Below are 18,484 nucleotides of genomic sequence, written 5' to 3'. Positions count from 1 at the left end.
GTTTTGTGTTTTGACAATTTACACCATCTGAGGAACTGCTCTGTGTGTCTAATAAGGCACAGTGCTGTTTAATTACAGGCAGGTTCAGAAAGAATCTCCACAGCTCCAGAAAAAGCTGGTTCTGCCAGGAAGAGTAATTTTGGTTCTGCCAGGAAGAGTAATTTTTCTTGTTCTCTTAACCTTATTATGAACTTCAGTGTCAAAAGCCATCTTTCTTTCACTAAAGACCACAGATGTGTCTTGAGCTGAAAGAAAAGGTTCTGTATCCTGCAGGCAGCTTTGAAGCATGGCCTTGGTGCTGTGAGGGGGTTTTTGAGAGCAGAAGAAGGGAGTGCCTATTCCAGTGTCCTCAGAGCACTGGAATAATAGGTGGAGAGACTGGGAGCAGCCAGACCACAGAAATTCAACATAGAAGCAACAGAGCATCAATCCAGACATTCCTGTGACAGTTTTCAGACAGTCTGGAGAGTGAACCAGGGAGATGCCACATCTTCACACACTGACTTTTGAGAGGATTCGCTCACTCTGCAGCACATTTAGGAACATCATTTAGTGGTAGGCTTGGCAGTACTGGGTTAATAGCTGGACTCCATAACCTTAAAGGTGTATTCCAACCTAAATGGTCCTAGGATTCTGTGTTTCCAACCACAGAACTGCAGGAATTGTGTTTTCCACATCTGCTGGTGTGAAGATGAATACTTTAAAATATGTACAGACATTGCAGTGAGAGGTGTGTAAACTGCAAGAAGATTTGGACACAAGACAGCAACACTGACTTTCACCTGACCAACAAAGCACAACAACAAACAACCAACCACCTAAAACAACCCCACCAAAACCCAAAAAACCCAACCACTGTCAAACCCACAGTTCAGAACCAGAAAGTCACATTTTCCACAAAATTTTGGGCAAAGCAGTGGTAGGTTCCATCTCTAGGTTTTGCACTACCAAAATAAGTAGAATAAGCTGTTGTAATTGCCTGCCTGTACAGGGAGGAAATGAACCACATGAGGATTAACAGCTACAGAATAATGTACATCACCCAATGCAAAATCTGATCTGCAGGGTAAGAGCCAGAAAAACTTATATCCTGGGGCAAGGATCTCAACATAAGTATGCTGCTTCATTAATAGAGTGTTTTATTACTAGGATTTCTCTTATTTTCTTGTTTCTCTTCATCCACACTCAATTTCTCTTTCTTGCTGTCCTGTTTTCTTTCTTGTCTATTTTCCCCTCAAGCAGAGCTTGAGAATTATGTCATGATCAGAAGGACATTCCAGGTACCACGAGTGCATCTGTGACCGAGCTGGAAGAGTTCAATTCTCTCTACTACCCAAAGGAGAGGGAAGTGAAAATTCAAACTGCACTCTTGTCTCCCAAGGGTTGGTGTGCTCTTTCTGCTACACAGAGTTGGAGCAATTCTGCCAACAGATTCCCACATGTTTCTCATGAGGGCAGACCCTGGCACAGTCATTCTCCTGATCCTGCACTTGAAATGAATCACCAGCAGAGCAAACAGCTCTAGAGGCAGCCCTGTGAATCCACAGCCCTGCCCCTTCATGCTGAATTCACCCAGCACAGCAGGGCTTAAGCCAAGGATTTCAGTTCAAAGAGTGACTTTAGCATCTGAATTAAAACACTCTCAACAGTTTGTGCAAGCACTTGGCCGCTGGCCCACCCAGGAACATCCACAGCGCAGCGGTGGCTTCCAGGGGGCAGAGCGCTGCTCTCACCATATCTGGATCAGCACAGCTGTCCCTCAGCCAAACCCTCCTGCTCACTGGCACCTCTGCAGTGCTCCAAGTGCAGCCAGGAGCCAAGGACAGCAGTACCAAGAGCAACAAACTGGTCTTTTCACACCATCAGATAAGCAATGGAAGCTCTGGCATTTTTCAGACAACCTGCACCAGAAGATTTCCTTGTGTTGGGAAGAGACTCTGTAACTCAGTTTGGCTGTTTTAGTTTGCAGCCTGACCAAAACTCTGGCCTTCACATAGAATGCAAGGAGGCACCTGCTCACCACCCAGCTGCAATGGGATCTCCATGCCCAGCATTCCCAACAGTCTTTGGAAAACAAATCCCAAATCCAGAGCTGGGCCATAGGTGCAAGGCATTTTTTAAAGATCTCTCAGCAAGTGCTTTGTAATTAGGAATTGCAGGAAATTACTCAGTGGTTTGAATCTTAATTTTCCCTCAGTTTCCAATTTAGCCAGAAGGAATCAATTAGTCCCCAGTTCAGAATCTCTACCATCTCTGAAACTTGGATATTCACAGAGAGCAAACAGCTCTTCATGTAGAAGGTCCCAGCTGAAGGATGTAAATGCTGAACTGCATGGAACACCATTTATTCACGCTGCTTTGGAAACACAAAAGGTTGAGCTGACCCTCCTATGATTCAAATCTGAGTTTACAGCATCATTCATCATCTCAGAACGGGTCTGTTCCAGTCTCCTTGAACAAAACTGTTTTCTCCTCACATTTGCTGCACAGAACTGGCTGAATTTCAATTCCAAGGTGTATTGTACAAAGAACAGTTTTGGAGTGAAAGATGTCAAGCTGGCAAAAATTGAAAATTAGATTGGAATGAAATCTAATTCTTTTAATATAGAAAGTGTTTAGTTTTGCCTCTGTAATATAATTTGAAGTCATGTAGCAATCATGTTTCTTGGCTGTGGAGGTTGGTTTTGTCTCCAGCTGGATGAAATGAAGGATTTTAATAAGAAATTATGCAACAAATAGGTGGAACTTGTGTCACATAGAGCAAGAAAATACTTTTCATCTCCAGGCACTGAATATTTGCTGGTGCCAGGGAATATTTGCTGGGTGACTCCTCCTTGATTTTGGTCATGCACTAAAACCCACCTTTTATTGTACCAGGTGATCTTATCAGTGACCTAACAAGAGTAGGAACCAAAAACCTTCCAGTGCTGGGATTTTGTTAAGCCTCTTTTTTTAGTGCCTGGAGACAGGAGAAGTGATGGGGGGCACTGGGGGCACAAGCATCCTCCTGCCAGAAAAATGACTCTGCCAACTTTGCCTTGCTCCAAGGCTTTCCGCTGCAGGCTCCAGGTGTAAAACCGGGAGCTGGAAGAGGCACTTCCCTCCCGCATTTGGGGCGGGCAGGAGGGGAGGTGGTCCAGCCGCACGATGACAGATGATGCAAATCCTCGCGGAGCGCGGAATCCATCGGGGCGGCGGGAGAGGAACACAGCTCATCTCCGAACCAGCCTCCGCCGCGGCGTCCTCGCCGAGCATCCCCCCCTCGGCCGGAATGACATCAGAGCAGCTCCGAGTCCCTGCAAGTCTGCGGGCTGAGTAGCGGCAGGAATCGGCCGCTGCTGCCAATCGCAGCCCCGCGAAGCCGCCTCGCTGCTGCCGGAGATCCGCGGGAGCCGGAGGCTGGCTCCGGCACTCGGAGCGCGGCGCCGGCGGCAGGACCGCGAGCAGCGGCTCCTGGGCTGATCCCAGAGTTCTCGCAGCCTTTCTGCCGGAGCCTGGCGGCTCCCCGGCGTCATCCCCGTGCCCAGGAAGGAAGCTGCATTTGGAACGCTGTGCTGAGCAGAGGTTTGAATCCAGCTGGCTGCTCGCTCTGAAAGGACAGGCTGCGTACAAATGAGATGTGATTGTGCCGGTGGAGTTCAGTGGCTGGGGCCGGAGCAAGAGGAGCCTTCCTGGGATGCTGCTGAGAGCTGCTGGCAACTGAGAACTCTGTCTGGTTCACCTGGAGCCCTGTGAAGAGCTTTGAATAGCAGGAGTCTCTTTGCTGCACACCAGGAAAGAAATTCTTCTCTAGGTAAGCTGTTCAGCTTCTCAACCTCTGCTTGTGGGCATACACTCACACCAGCACACGGACAGTGCCTACACTCAGAGCAGGTACAAATACCCAGAGTGTGCCCAATGATCTGCCTGGAACCTCTGCACAGTGCTTCCAAAAGCTGCCTGGAGCCTGGCATCCCAAGGATTATTTGGAAGTTTGGGATGAGATAGTCTTTGCCATGCAAGTGCCCCTGATTCAAAGGGATCTTGTTCCCAAGGGGAACAGCTGTCGGCCTACATGCATGAAAGACCACAGAAGGGAGAGCACGGGAAGTTAGATGAGGGGGGAAAAAAGATACAATTGCTTCTTTAGTCTTCTCCACATCCTTTGCCTTTTTTGCTACCATCCAGTAAAGTCCAGCAGAACTACTGGACTAAAATGACCTGGTAGAAGCTTTCCAGGAGATACATTAAATCTGCACCAAAGTAAGAGTAATTGTACTGTGAGGAAGCCAAAACCTACAGATCTGCTCTCTTCCAGCACTTTGATAGCAAACTATAGCTGTCTGAAACCTTTTTTTTTTAAACAGCATGATCATTTATAGAGTGGAAGCAAGGATTGTTAGAGGCAGTAAGAGCTAAACTGAAGGAATCAGTGTGGGCTCTTCAGATGCTCCAGAGCCCAGTCCAGCAGCAGCCCAGGGGTTTTATCCCACAGCTGGCACAGGGGCTCTAAGTCACGGCTGCTGGGTGCTCTAAGTCACTCCTTTCCTTTCACACACAGGAAAATGCTCAAAGGTGAAGAAGTCTCTCCCACAAGCCCTGCACTGTCCTAACCACACATACCAACAAAACCCCACACTCAGGAAGTTCTCTTTTCCCCAGGGAATTTACCAGGTCATTTTTTACTAACTCCTGTTAGTAAAACATTAGTTTTCCACATTCTCATTCATATTGGCTGAAGCCTCCCTCCTTCCCTCTGTGTGAATCAATGCTGCAGAATCTGGCCTACCCCCTGTAGCAGGTTACTCCCCCTCTCCTAGCTGTGAATGCTCTCAGAGAACAAGATAAAAGATAAGTAACTCATTTTCACCCCATTTCTTGAGTAGCTTGAATCACGATCCACCTGCCATAAATGTTCAGCCTGTGCAAGGACAGCAGGATCTCCTTGTTCACGAAGTTTTAATAACTGGCAACATTTCCAGGTGGCTCCCTGTCTTGACCCATCCTGTCTGTGCACTCTCCCCATGCACCTTTTCCCCTCCCTAAAGCTGCACTGCCTGCCTTGCTTTTGGGAATGCTGCTCTAAAGGAGGGGCTGGGGTGGGCTGTGAACTGCCAAGTCCATTTAACTAAGGAAATTCTTGGCTTTGAGTTCCCTCCTGAATCTTATCAATCAGACCCTATGATCTGCTCAGCTGGGTTAGATGGTTCCTCATGCCACTGCTCTGTGCACAAGTTTACAGCTGTCTGTCAGGTTTTGTGCCATTTCCCCAGAACATGGCCTTTTTTGGATTCATAATAGATGCCTAATGTCTGAAAGCCTCAGAATTGAAAGCAGAGTATCTTCATGCCTTGTTGATACCACTCTCTTCTCCAAGGCTGGGGAAATGCTCCTCTAACTTGCCTTTTATGAGAGTAAATCAAATTCAAAGGGTTACATTTCAGCAGAGAACAGGATGCTTCAGTGACTGACCACTTGCACACACACACACACCACATACAAGTCCTTTTCAGCCTGAACACCCTATTAACTCACACTATCAAGTTCTGCAAGTCCTATTAAAACTTTATGGGTGTTCAGAGGCTGTGATATCTGCTGTATCACTCTCTGTAATGGCCATGATCAGCCTTAGCACCGTGCAGGAATCATGAGCTGCTCTAGAGTTCAACTGCCATACTCACTACGAGCAGGATAAAAATATGCTAATAAGTAAAGACAGGTTTTTTTTTTTTTGTTTTGGTTTTTTTTGTTTTTTTTGTTTGTTTGTTTTTGTTTTTGTTTTTTTGTTTTTTGGTTTTTTTTTTTTTTTTTTTAAGGTTGCAGTACAGGAATTATCCCAGCAGCATAATGAAATACTTTAAGGAAAATGTGACCATATATTGCAAACCCATGGCAATACTGAGCACAGAAAATGCTGATGAGTTCCTATTATTCTGACTGTGAATTTTCAGTTAGATAAACAAAAAACTGCATTTAACTCTATGTCCCCAGAAAGATTCATCATTTCTCTACAAGCAGTAAAGGAAGCCATATCATGAACTTCAACCAAAAAAAAAAAAGTATCATTTCTGTTCCAAATCATCCTGATTTGCCCACAAACAATTTTGCTTTGACTGCCTCTATGACCATAGGGATGGCTGAGCTTCAGCTGCATGAATAATCTGCTGTTTGCTTCCATCAAGTGTTTGCTTTGCAAAGCTTCCATAATCCCAGAATCTAAGAATGGTTTGGGTTGGGAGGGACCTTAAAGAGTATCCAATCCCAACCCTCTTTCTGCAGCTCCATAGGTGCATCCAAGAAACTGCTTTCCATACCTGCACCATTGGCTTTTCTGAACAAAGCAACCCCTGGGCTGAGAGCAGCAAGGCACTGAAGCCAGGGTCTGGATGGCTGAAGGAAAGGTTACCTTGGAATTGTGCAGGAAGCTGCACTTGGCCCAGCCTGGGGAGTCATTTCAGGAACAGGGCATTGAGCTTAGGGTGAGAGCCAAGGGCTCTCCACACTTCCCAAAGGGAGGGGAGCCTGGGTTGAAACCGTTTGCACATGTAAAGGAGCACAGTGTATGGGGGCAGCCCATCAGATCCCTTGTTCTCAGGCCTGGGATGCGGTTGAGGACCATTAGAGCAGGCAGAAGGGCTGGACTCTTGGGGAGAAGAAGGGTCTCTGCTGGAAATTGGGTGGAACATCAAAGAGTCCTGTCTCCCATGTTGAGATAGGCTGAAGAAGGCACAGCTCATAGCAACAAGTCTCTCTCTCTCCTATTGAGATGCTAAAGCAATGCCCCCCACCAAGGTAAGCCACCCAGAAGAGTGCTAGATAGAAATTCAGAATCAATTCTCCATCTATGTCAACATTCAAATTAGAAAAATTGAGCCATTAAAAGCATCAGGTGCTGGAAGAAAATGAAAATCATGCAAGTCAATCCTAAACATTTATTACAACTACTGTCTCTAATAATTACAATGGAATTTGAATTCTTACTGAAACTAACAGTTGCTATAGAAAAATAATAATATATTACCTAAACAGCAATGCCAGCAGAATTACATGGCAACAGCACACCAGTGTAGAAACCATGTCAGTATTTGATGAGGAAAACGCATTGGCACCACAAGTCATGGATGGCCATTTGAACTCAATTCAAAAGGAACAGAGAAATATTAAAACCTATTCCCTTCCCTCTGGCTATAGAAGGGGTCACAGCTGCTCTCCCCAAGTGGAGGCAAAGGGAGCAAATTCATCCTCCCTCCTCTGCTGCAAGGATGGGTTTTACAGAGCCAGAGCAAACACAGAAGGAGAAGCCAGAGCAGGGTGGGCTTCCTCATGAGGAAGGAAGCACAAAGGAAGGGATTCCCTCTTCTTCCTTGGATGCTGGTGGCACAAGAACTCTCCTTACTAAACCTGGCCAAGGGGGATCAGGCTGATGCCCCACAGCTCCAGACTCTTACTAATGGCTGGGTTTTCATCTCCCACATGTAAATATCAGTACTAGGCACAAACAGCAGAGAGAATCATGTGGACAGGCTCTCCCATGAGCAGAGCTCTGCACAAAACCTCCCCTCCTGAAAGACTATCCACAGCTACTTATTACAGCCCACACTCTGCCAGGCTCCACTGAAAGGACTGAATTTAGCTTTTAGTGTATAAATAAGTGTCCTGATAAATAATTAATAGTAGCTGCTGGCCATAAAAGAGGTGGCTGTTTGGAAGGTTAAGGCAGTCTGTCATGAAATATGCACCCATCTCCTCTGTGCTCTACTTCCAGGGGATGTTCCAGCCAACATCTTGTCCTTTTCCATGGGACCATATTGTGCAAGGAGGAGGCCAGAGTTCAAGTTCCAGACCCTCAGGGTATTCCTGAATTTAATCTCTCTCACTGGGGTATAGATCACACCCTAAAAGCACCAGAAGGGAGGGCAGCTGGTCAGTGATTCACAGAGAAATGTTTGGAAATGAGATAAAAATGCACTCTTCTAGGCTTCTAGGTAAGATACAGAAATTAGACTTATTGATCACATTTGATTTTAAAGCCCTCAGAGCTTCTCAGGGTTTTTTAATTTAAATCAAAAAAAAAAAAAAAGCAGGGCCCGCTGCCTTGATATTTTGCCAGACTACCTGCACTCCATCCCCCTAAATAGCTGGTATAACTATAGGGCATTTTTAGTTATTACTACTCTGTAGACCTTATTTGGGGTGCAATTTTAAATGGCTCCACTACTCTGCCCCCTTAGTGTCCTGCCATTTAGAGCGGAACTATGCATCAGCGTCCTGGTGAATTAATCACCTGCAGAAGGGCATGGTACCATTGTTTGTACCTCAAAAATCACAATTAAAGACTAAGAGAATTCTGGCATATCCAGCGTGCACACAGCAAGCAAAGTGAACCATGCATGCCTCCAAACACCTGACAGGCTCCCATCAGACTAACTCCCCATCAGCCTTGGTGCAAGCTCCATGTGCCTGCATCAACCACAGGCAATCATTCCACACACTCAGATTTTTAACTGAAGGACCTCCCAAAAGGCTTTCTCCCCCATGGAAAAACATATTTGTGTTCAGGCAGAAAATAAAGTCTCTACGTATATAGAGTTACCTAAACCTGAGCTTTATGGATTACAAGATATTGTGTCAAATGATGAGACACAATTTTCTCAGCCCCTTCCATAACCCAGAAAGCCAGGCTGGATTTCCTTGTCCATGATACGCCCTGGAGATTGTTTTTGAAAACCAAGTGGAGTTATACATTCAGCCCCCAGGAGAGGAGGACAGGGATGTAAAGACAATTCCAGCCTGATTCAGAGGCACTATGTTCAGAAAGACTGACAACCGTTTGGATCTTTTTTTATTCCACACTCTGCCCCTTCAACAATCAGTTAATGCCTCAGTAGTTCAATAAACAGAGATTTTTCATGAAAGCAAGAGGTTAATCAAAGCCTCTCTATTCCATCACAGAGCTCTAATGGCATTAGTTCTAGTTCCAGTCTCTGAGCTGAGCGTGACTCAACAAAAAAATCCCTTCAATTCCCAAGCAGGACCCTTATCCTACTAGTGTCATTTCCAAATTGAACTTTATCTAGACAAAACAAAGAATAGATCTTTCAAAAGGAAACATTTGTTTGTATTTTGAACCAAGAGCAAAACAGTATCTATAGGTCATAGATGACACACCAGAAATCTCCGCAGAGATCTTTCATTTGGCTGACAAAGTGGCTCCTCTCAGAGAAACCCCATAAAGCAGCGGCAGGAATAAACACAAAGGAATTTAACCAGGGTACAACAAAAAAGAAGAAACAGGAAGCAAGCACAGCAAATACATTTGCCTGCACATGAAAGCATGAATTTTGCACTGGCTTTCCCAAAAGCACACTTTGCAATATCCCTGCTATACACATCCAAACCAAACATAAATAATCTTAGAGCATTTTACAGCTAATGCCCATGTAAAGATAGAAAAGACTAGTATTCCGTCAACAAAGACAGGGAAAATGAAATACTGAAAAAAATCATTGGCCTCCAGAGGGCAAAGCATGATAGTGGCAGAGACAGAAATCAAAGGTTCTATTCCCTGCCTTACTTTTTCACCATAAAACATTTTTACTCTTGATAGGCAAACAGTACTTCTCCAGTCATTTCAAGGTAAGAATTTCAATTTGTGTTCATCATCTTGCATAAAACTTCCTCTGACTGTCTTGTCTGCAACACTTAAGTACATTAAAGGGAAAGTCTCTTGGATACTGTAGTATTTTTGTTACATGACCACATTTCTCTGTCTAGATTAGGTTTACTGACAGCAGTCATGTGTGCAGCCCTAAGTGGTCCCCACAAAAAAGCTGATCTTGCCTGTAAAGAACTGGTCCTAAGACTCAAAATTTTCTTGGAGGACTGCCTAGAACCTAGTGTAGAACCAAGACTAGGAAGAGACAGGAGAGATATTATAAACTTAAGTTGCCGCTCCCCAGTTGCCATGCAACAGAAGCAGTGCTAAATGCAAGTATTTATGAGCAAGGTGGAAGAGACTGAATTTTCCCCTTTAGAAGGTGTTTGGAAGTCCAAGAAGCACACACATACACAAAAAAAGTAGGCACACGTGGAGGGTCACCCTGGCTTCATTTACTCTCCTTGCTTCGTTTTGCTTGGAAGCCACTACTTGCCAAGCCCTGCCAGGTTGTCACCAGGACTGGGGGCTTGGATGATGCTCCAGCCCTCACATCTGCTCTGATCAGAGATTGGTGGGACCAAACTCTGTGTCTTCCTCTTTTTCTACCAAATCCTCTCAACAATAACCAAATCCTTCAGCCAGTGAGGACAAAGATAGGGATAGGGGACTCCAGCAGAAACTACTCAAAGAATAAAAAAGGGAAGCTCTTCTAATGAGAATCAATGTACACAGAGCTTGAAAACTGTCTCTGACTGGCTGGAACTGGGCTTGAGCAAACTCAGAATAAAGCCCTGTTTAAATTTCATGTGGCAAACGTGCTGTATGAGAGATTTAAGTACAAAGTCTTTGTTATCTGGGTTTAAATAGACTTCCTCTGCAGTAGCAATAGATCACTACTATGTGACAGCAGTAGTCCCTCTGAAATAAGTTAGTGGCCTCCTTTTAATTCCTAGCACAGATGTGACCACATCTGACTTGCTCACAAATAGTCCCTGTGACAGGATACAGACACCACAAAACATGTTATTCAGTGAAATATATTGGCATTGGTATAAGAGTGGACACATTTTAATTATCTCACATGGTGGCAAACATTTTTAGCTCCCAGAAAAGCAATAGGACAACAAAGTGTGGGAAACAATTAACTACTAAAAGAAAAAAAGCCATAAAGACCGAATAGTTCAGCTTCTAACAGGCTGTTCCAGAGCCTGGGACTATATCTCTTTTTTTTGTAAAAGTAAAGTTTTAGTAATCACTCATAAACCTGTAATCCTTGGTAAATTTTCAAAATCAATACAGAAAATCTGCAGCTACTTGGTTCTAATAGAACTATAAGAAAGGTTTTTAGCAATTTTTTTTAAATGGCTTAGCTTGTCTACCCAATCAAGCAACACATACAGAGTTTGGCTACTGCATTAATTGACTTTTAGGAGTCCTAGTTAGGCAACCATTCTACGCACAAATGTTGTGTCTCAGCTGAGTTCACAGCACAAATCATTCTCTTGGAACTGGATAGCTAATTGACAGCCTTAGGAAAGGGGAAAACAGTACCAGAATAGATGGACTACAATAAAACATCTGATACAGCGTCTCACAGAAGTTTTATTTGAAGAGTTAAATGAATTCAAATTGGCTTCCATTGGAGCATTAAACTATGAACTGAAAAGTGATGAAGAGCCATTAACCAAGCGAGAGCAGGAGATTTGCTGCATCAAGCAGGGCAATGTTTTGTGGGCTGCTTCAGAGCACCATGCAAAGCCTGCTTTTATTCACCTGTGCTTCCCTGGGCTGGGGCACTGACAGTGTGGTGATTCCACTGCCCTCTCCAGTAATTCCACCAGGAAAGCAAAGCAAGGACTCAATCCTGCAGGGCACACACATCTGTGATTGCAGCCCCAACTCCCTGCCCTGGCATTTTGGTTCTGTCATCGTGGCTTTGGCAGTAAGCTGCTGCCCTTCAGATCATCTCTCAACACCACCTTCTCAGCCTTTTGCTGTCCTACACACATCAAGAAACAGCTGCTGAAGGGCATCATGCAAGGGGCTGCTGTTTCCAGCTCAGCCACGGGGTGTCTGAGTGACCTTGGGAAAGCCAGGCTTGATCCCTTTAATGCTGTTTAGCTTTTTGAATTTTTGGTGAGTTACTGGTGAGACGTGGTAGATCTTAACACCATCACTCATGCTAGAGAGACATTCATTAGAAAATGCATTGAGAAGGTATATTTAAAATAATCATGAAATTAAGTCTGCCCTGAGAGTTAAGATGCTTTGCCTGTGACATCAAAATATCATGTGTATTGTGATAATTTTGGTACCACCACACAACATCTGGAGCTGCTCAGAGGGTGAGTGTGGTCACTAACACTTATCTGTTGTGATGATCACTAGACCCACTCTGTCAAAAAACAGAAAACACATATATAGGTTCTCTCTTCATGCATCGTTCTCCTCAGACTATACCTTAATTACTGATTTCTGGGAGCTTCCACACCTGACACTCCAGAGAAGGCATGAGTCAGAAATTCCTGAGGAAATATTGCAACTACTCGTTATGTTCAGAACTACCAACACATTAGAGACCCATAAATGGTTCCATTTGGAGGAGGCCTCACTGAAACATCCCAGATGGGATATTTATGGGATTTCTGGGTGGTCCAAATGACTGTGGGACTGCTGGAAGTTAATGGGTCACAAGAAGGAAGCGGTGAGGCTGAACATCAGGCAACACTCAGCACAAGGGTGGTCTGGCTCAGCCTTAAAACACATTTCTGCAAGGAGCTAAGCCACATGAAATGTCACATTTGGGCTGGGGAACCAAAGGATGTGCACAGGTGTGAGAAGATCCCTATGAGCAAAACTCATCTGCAAATCACCCTCCAACCACTGCTCCACCAGGGAGCCTTTTCACCACCTTCTGAAATCATCTGGAAAAGCTCAAAGCCAAAGAGAAATAGAAATCAGAAGGGTCAAACAGCTCCCTTCCAAGTACTGTTTCATGCTAAAAAAAATCACACCAGCTTTCATCAAGTGCACAAGTTGAAGTATTTCAAACTCTTTGCTTTATATTCATTGATTATTGACTTCACCCTCTGGCATCATTTAGCTTTCTGAAATCACACAAGATTACGTGTGCAATATAGACTTGATCAAGCAGATGAAAACACCAAAAAATTGGGCATTTAACTTACACATGATTATGCATTGAAAAGAAACAAAAGAGGTGAAAGTACTGAGCAGCCTCTCCACTCAGAAATGATAAAATAAAAGTCAGAACTCTCCAGCCCTTATCAGCTCAGAAGCTGGCCTTATCCTGGGTAAAAAGAGTTTTCTAATACCTTGTGATGGGCTATGAGAAGCTGGTACTGACACCCCTCTCAGGCAAAGCCACATTTACAAACACAAAACACATTGCAGCTTGGTTAAGTTGGAAAAAAAAATTACTTCCAAAGAGGATGTAAGTTTTGTGAGCTCAGCCAAAAAATTTCCTGGAAACTTTGCTGAGAGAAAGAAAAGAAAAATGCTCTTTTTCTCCTTCCTCAGTGAACAGAAACCCTGAATTTTTGCAAATGGTCACCAGGAGTCATTTATCACTCAAATCAGGCTGCTTGTTTCTGTAATAAATGAGGAGTCCCATGCAAGGAGCAGCAAGGCAGCTGTCATAATTCATTGGGCTGGTAGTAAATGACAGTAGTCATACAAGCTTAGAAAGAAAAAGGAAAGGCTTTACATTAGGTTTTTAGCCTAAAGGGAAGTGTTATATATAGACAATAAAGACATTCTGACTTCTGATTTATGACAGAATAAGGAAGGGAAAGCTCTGGCCTGCCTCCAGGTCAATTGCTCCCAGCAGTGCACCGTGATGCAGACAGGAGATTGGGAATGGCCACAGTGCTGTGGAACAACCAGGGTCCTGCTGCTCTGCTGGGCAGTGCCAGCACTGCCACACTCTGAACCCACTGCAGATGTCAAGCCCATTAGCTCCATCCTCAGGGTGAGCCAGCACAGCTGATGGCTTCATATCTATATTTCTACTTCCCACAAGCTCAAGGAGCTCAGAGATCCTCTGCCTACCATGATCAGAGGTAAGAGGAGCTCCCCCAGCCCACACACCAAGTGTGCTGGCTCAGGCACCGAGCTCTGGGGGAAGCTGTGCCCGTGGGAGCTGGCCCACGAGGAGCCAGCTTGAATTCCTGCTGCACAGCTACCACATGGCATTACCAGGGGGCTGCTTCTCCTGGCTGTCGTGCCATCAGTTTTAAATAGTCAAGTCCTAATCTCCCAATCAATCATCTTCAGAACAGCACGCTTTAGTCATCCATCAAACGCCTTTCTGCGGACAAGCAGGAAGTGTTATTTAGCAAGGAGGCAGCAATTTTTAAACCTCCATTTTTCTTCAGCTGCCTGAATTAAAGAAAAATTAGAGTCCCTGCAGATGTGTCTGACATCACAACAGAGCTGTACCACAGTGCTCTGCTCTTGCTGGGCCAAGACCCCACATGGAGGAAATCAGCTGAATGGACAAGATCTATTGAAGGACCAGCCCTGGATGAGTGCAGCCTTGATTCCTCAACCAAATGTGCCCAGCTTTGGCCTTTACCTCCCTGGAGAATCAGTGGATGCTCATCAGTGACCACAGGAGCACAGGACCTCAAATACCAGTTACCAAAATGAAACTCCATAAGTAACACTAATTATGAAATATGGCCTATTTTCATGTTGCTCAAATTCATCTAGCACAGGAACTCTCCGAAGAGAGTTGAATTCTGGAGTGAATGTAAAGCTGTTGAACTTTCAGGAGGAGAGTTTCAAAGGCACAAATGGCACTTAACTTCCAATTATGCCTTGGAGAAAGTTCCACTAATGGCTAATTTAGCTGATTTATTTTCATAACCTTTAATTACCTCACACCATTCTTTTTTTTTACTGAACAGTATAATCAGTTCAACAGAGCAGTTGAAAAACAATGGGTAGACTAAAAAAGGTCTGTTCCAATGCCAGGTTTCCTTATGCAGGTTTAAATTCTTTATCAATTTTATGTAATTATACATCTCAAGAAATGGGAATACTTGCACTTAATTATAATGTCTACATACAACAGATAGTAGCTAACATGAAATCTGATTATTAATATTTTATCTCAATGAGATTTTACCAGTGTTATTGGGAGGAAATAATTAGGGATGAAGACCATAGTTTTGTTTTGACTAGTATAAAGTCAGGGGCTTCTCCTGTTTTAGTAACACAAGCTGTAATATTCGTGAAGTTTATTGTTTTGACAGCTTGCAATACCAGTACCCAGGAGATCCGGCAGGGCCAAACACTGAAGAAAAACCGTGCCATTTTAGGTCTTCTCACAAGCTATTCCCTTGTGCCACAGGTGGAGGCTGGAAGATTTGCAAAGCATTCAGGGTGATCCAGCGGCACATTTCTTCGAGCAGAACTCCTGGCTTTTATTTAATTTTAAACATGGGAGTCTTAATTAAGGTGTTTTACGTGCCCTGGGGATTTGCGAAGCCTTTTGGCGGGAGCGTGGCCGCAGGCAGGGCCGCGGAGCGAGGGGAGAGCCGGTGCTGCCTCGCAAAAGCAAGAAGCGATTGCCCTCTAGTGCCCAAAGCAAGCCGAGGATGCACAGCCCGGCGAGCGGGAGTTCAAGATTCTTTCCCAGTCACCTGCCTGTCTGGTGCTGACCGAACAGGCTTTTTGCAGTCACCTCTTTGTGGGGGACACATGACCCAGCCCTGGAGGCTGCCCCTCTCACGGAGAGCAGGAGTCCTGATCTGATAAAGCCCTGAGTGAGTCCTCAATGTCACCCAAACTCCAACACTGTCTTGCAGAGGATGCTTCACTTGATCCAGTGTTATCTTTTGAAGGAATCTTAATTGGAGGTTTAATAAGAAGTGAAATCCCAGCAGGCAGACAATTGTAGAACAAGGGAAGCACCAAAGCAGGGCAAATACTCTTAAGATTATCAGGACAACTTCAATTTCCTAATGGTAGCTGTGATTCCTCTTACATTTGTTCTCTCACACATAAGAAATGAGTAAATGCAGAAGAGGTTTCCTATTTCTGTCCCTACCTCACTCCCCTCTTCGCCAGTTGTGTGACACAACAGGATCACTTCTGGAACACCCCACAGTCCAGGGGTATCAATATCTCCTTCCAAGCTGCCAACTGAGGAAGGTAAATCAGATAAGAGCTTGAACCCGCCAGAGTCACAAATGGTCTCAGAAAACAAACTCGTTCTTTCTAAATGCTTCTTACAAGCATTTCCCAGGTTCAGGTACAAAGCTTAGGATGAATGAATAGTTTTCAGAACACAAGTCAAAAGTGTAATCTGAGTTAATGGAAGAGGACACGTCAACTGGAAGGATCTGCCTGGAAAAAGCATTTCTTCCCAGCAGTTCCAAAATCGTTCCTTGTTTACTGTCTCACATTGTTCCAACAGACAAACAATATCAATAATTCACAAAGATGTTAATTCCTGCTTAAATCCATAGAGCAGCATGGGCTATTTATTTAGTTAGCTTTAACTGTCTCTGAGTCATGGGGTTTACTGTTACCAGTGGCAATTTCTCATGAACTTAGGTGGAATTGCACAAGGGCTTCAGAGCAATGAGGTTTAGGCACCCTATACTTCATGCACACAGGGGCAGACCAGAGGCTGAGGGCTTCAGCCAGAGGTGCCATGGACTAGCACACACAGCACCTACTTGCCCACCTAGCACTAAAACAGCTTCCTTGAGGTACATCTCCTGCTACACAGCACCTCCCATTGATCCCTGGGGGAGGCAGAGCCAAGCACAGCTGCACCCCACATTAGTAGCAGCCTGCTCATTCACTTGGAAAATCCCCACAGAATCTTTATAGTTCCTAAACCGGACCATGAACTCTGCTCGCTCCAATTGCAGAATGGAAACTGCAGAGAAAGCCCTACAAATCTCTCCTCAAGCTCCTGTCATGTCTTTCACTTTGGTCACATTAGTTTTCCAAGCCAACACAGAATTTATCCCTTATGCAGTTTGAATTTGATGCAGAATATGTTCCCAGATTTATCAAAGATTGACTTGGTCCAAATTTTGCCCCTAAAATCTTCCATTGTTCCCATCTGCAATAGCAATGATGCATTTTAGATAAGAAAAGCAGATAAGGAGATACACATCCTCAACAAGTTTTCTTCAAAGTTCATTTCTGTATCCTAAGAACACGGAGGAACTGTTTAATGCTGCTTATTTTAATGCACCAAGAAAGAAAGTGACACTGAGTGCTCCTTGAACTACTCAGGAACTTCCCTCTTTACTCACATTACCAATACCAATCACTGGCCTTATTAATGTGTGGTTTTAATTGCTTTATGGATTTTGTTTTACTTACTCTTCTTTTACTTCTTGTTGCAGATAATGTTAAGAGTCCTCTTCATTGATTATTGGCAGCTGCTGCTCTCTGAGAAAACCTCTGCCAATTTGTCTTTCCGGATCCTTTGACTTCCCGCTCCGACAGCCTTACAGCCTCCCCAAACACCCCATAAATGCACTGCAATGGTCACATGAACACCTTGGAAAGGGCACCTCTGCAACTCCTCGTTCCCATGGCACATTAGGAGGCACATCTGGAAGAGTGCTAAGTCCAGCAGGAGCTGGAAGCCCTGCCAAAGATGAATCTCATCGGGAAGCTCCGCAGAAGCTTCCGAATGCTGGTCATTCTCCTGGCCACCTTCTGCTTGGCAAGTATTGTCATCTCCGCCTATTTCCTCTACACTGGCTACAAGCAGGAAATGGCCCTCGTGGAAAGCACTGGGCAAGCAGAGTGCGAGGACCTCAAGCTTCTGCCCTACAGGTCTGCGGAGCTGAGAACACCTAAGCCAATTGATCCCTCTAGGACTGATCCCACTGTGCTCCTGTTTGTGGAAAGCCAGTACTCCCAGCTGGGGCAAGACATCACAGCCATCCTCGAGTCCAGCAAGTTTCAGTACCACATGGCCATTGCACCAGCCAAGGGGGACATTCCCCCTCTCACAGACAACGGGAGAGGGAAGTACACCATTGTTATATACGAGAATATTTTAAAGTACGTGTCCATGGACTCGTGGAATAGAGAGCTTCTGGAAAAATACTGTGTGGAATACAGTGTTAGCATAATTGGTTTTCATAAAGCCAACGAGAACAGCTCCCCCAGCAGCAGGCTGAAAGGGCTGCCCTTGCAGCTGTACAACAACGTGGCGCTGCGAGACTGCGTGGTGAACCCTCGCTCGCCCCTGCTGCGCATCACAAAAGCGCCCAGGCTGGAGCAGGGCCCCCTGCCTGGCCAGGACTGGACGGTGTTCCAGTTCAACCACTCCACCTACCAGCCCGTGCTGCTGGGCGAGCTGCAGCCAGCCAGGCCCACCCCGGCCTCGCTGCCCCGCGCTGCTCTCCATGCGACTGTCATCCAGGACCTGGGCCTGCACGATGGCATCCAGAGAGTCCTCTTTGGGAACAACCTGACCTTCTGGCTCCACAAGCTCATCTTCATCGACGCCATCTCCTTCCTGTCAGGGAAGAAGCTGATGCTGTCCTTGGAGAGGTACATTCTGGTGGACATTGATGACATCTTCGTGGGAAAGGAGGGGACGAGGATGAACATCAACGATGTGAAGGTAAGGCAAGAACTGGAGGCTACCATCCCAAACATGGGTGTGTGCTAATGGGGGTTTAAAAGGAGGCAAAGCTTGAAAAAGCTGAGCAGCTCTTTTTCCTGGTAAGGGCTGGAAGTGCACAAGTGCAGCCAGCAGATACATAAACCACAGCCTGAGATTAAAAGCCATTTTTCCCATATACATGCAGAGAGATGCACTTATGGATGTGTATATGT

At 45.0% G+C, this 18,484-nt stretch overlaps 1 protein-coding gene across 5 annotated transcripts in view; it reads left to right on the top strand.

The window, feature by feature from the left end:
• The first annotated feature begins 3,358 nt into the window (after positions 1-3,358).
• Positions 3,359-18,484, top strand: part of LOC136555872 (bifunctional heparan sulfate N-deacetylase/N-sulfotransferase 4-like) — a 42,706-nt gene continuing 27,580 nt past the window's right edge. For all 5 annotated transcript variants that reach the window (XR_010783541.1, XR_010783542.1, XM_066548906.1 and 2 more), the window contains exons 1-2: positions 3,359-3,793; positions 17,032-18,269. Coding sequence is in view for 3 of the 5 variants with exons in the window: in XM_066548906.1 (XP_066405003.1) it covers positions 17,289-18,269 (981 nt within the window). In the remaining 2 variants the exon portion in view is untranslated. The remainder of the gene's footprint in view (positions 3,794-17,031; positions 18,270-18,484) is intronic.

This window comes from Molothrus aeneus, chromosome 4 (genome assembly GCF_037042795.1).
Source record: "Molothrus aeneus isolate 106 chromosome 4, BPBGC_Maene_1.0, whole genome shotgun sequence".
NCBI classification, from domain to species: Eukaryota; Metazoa; Chordata; class Aves; order Passeriformes; family Icteridae; genus Molothrus; species Molothrus aeneus.
This window is presented reverse-complemented; position numbering and strand designations above follow the sequence as displayed.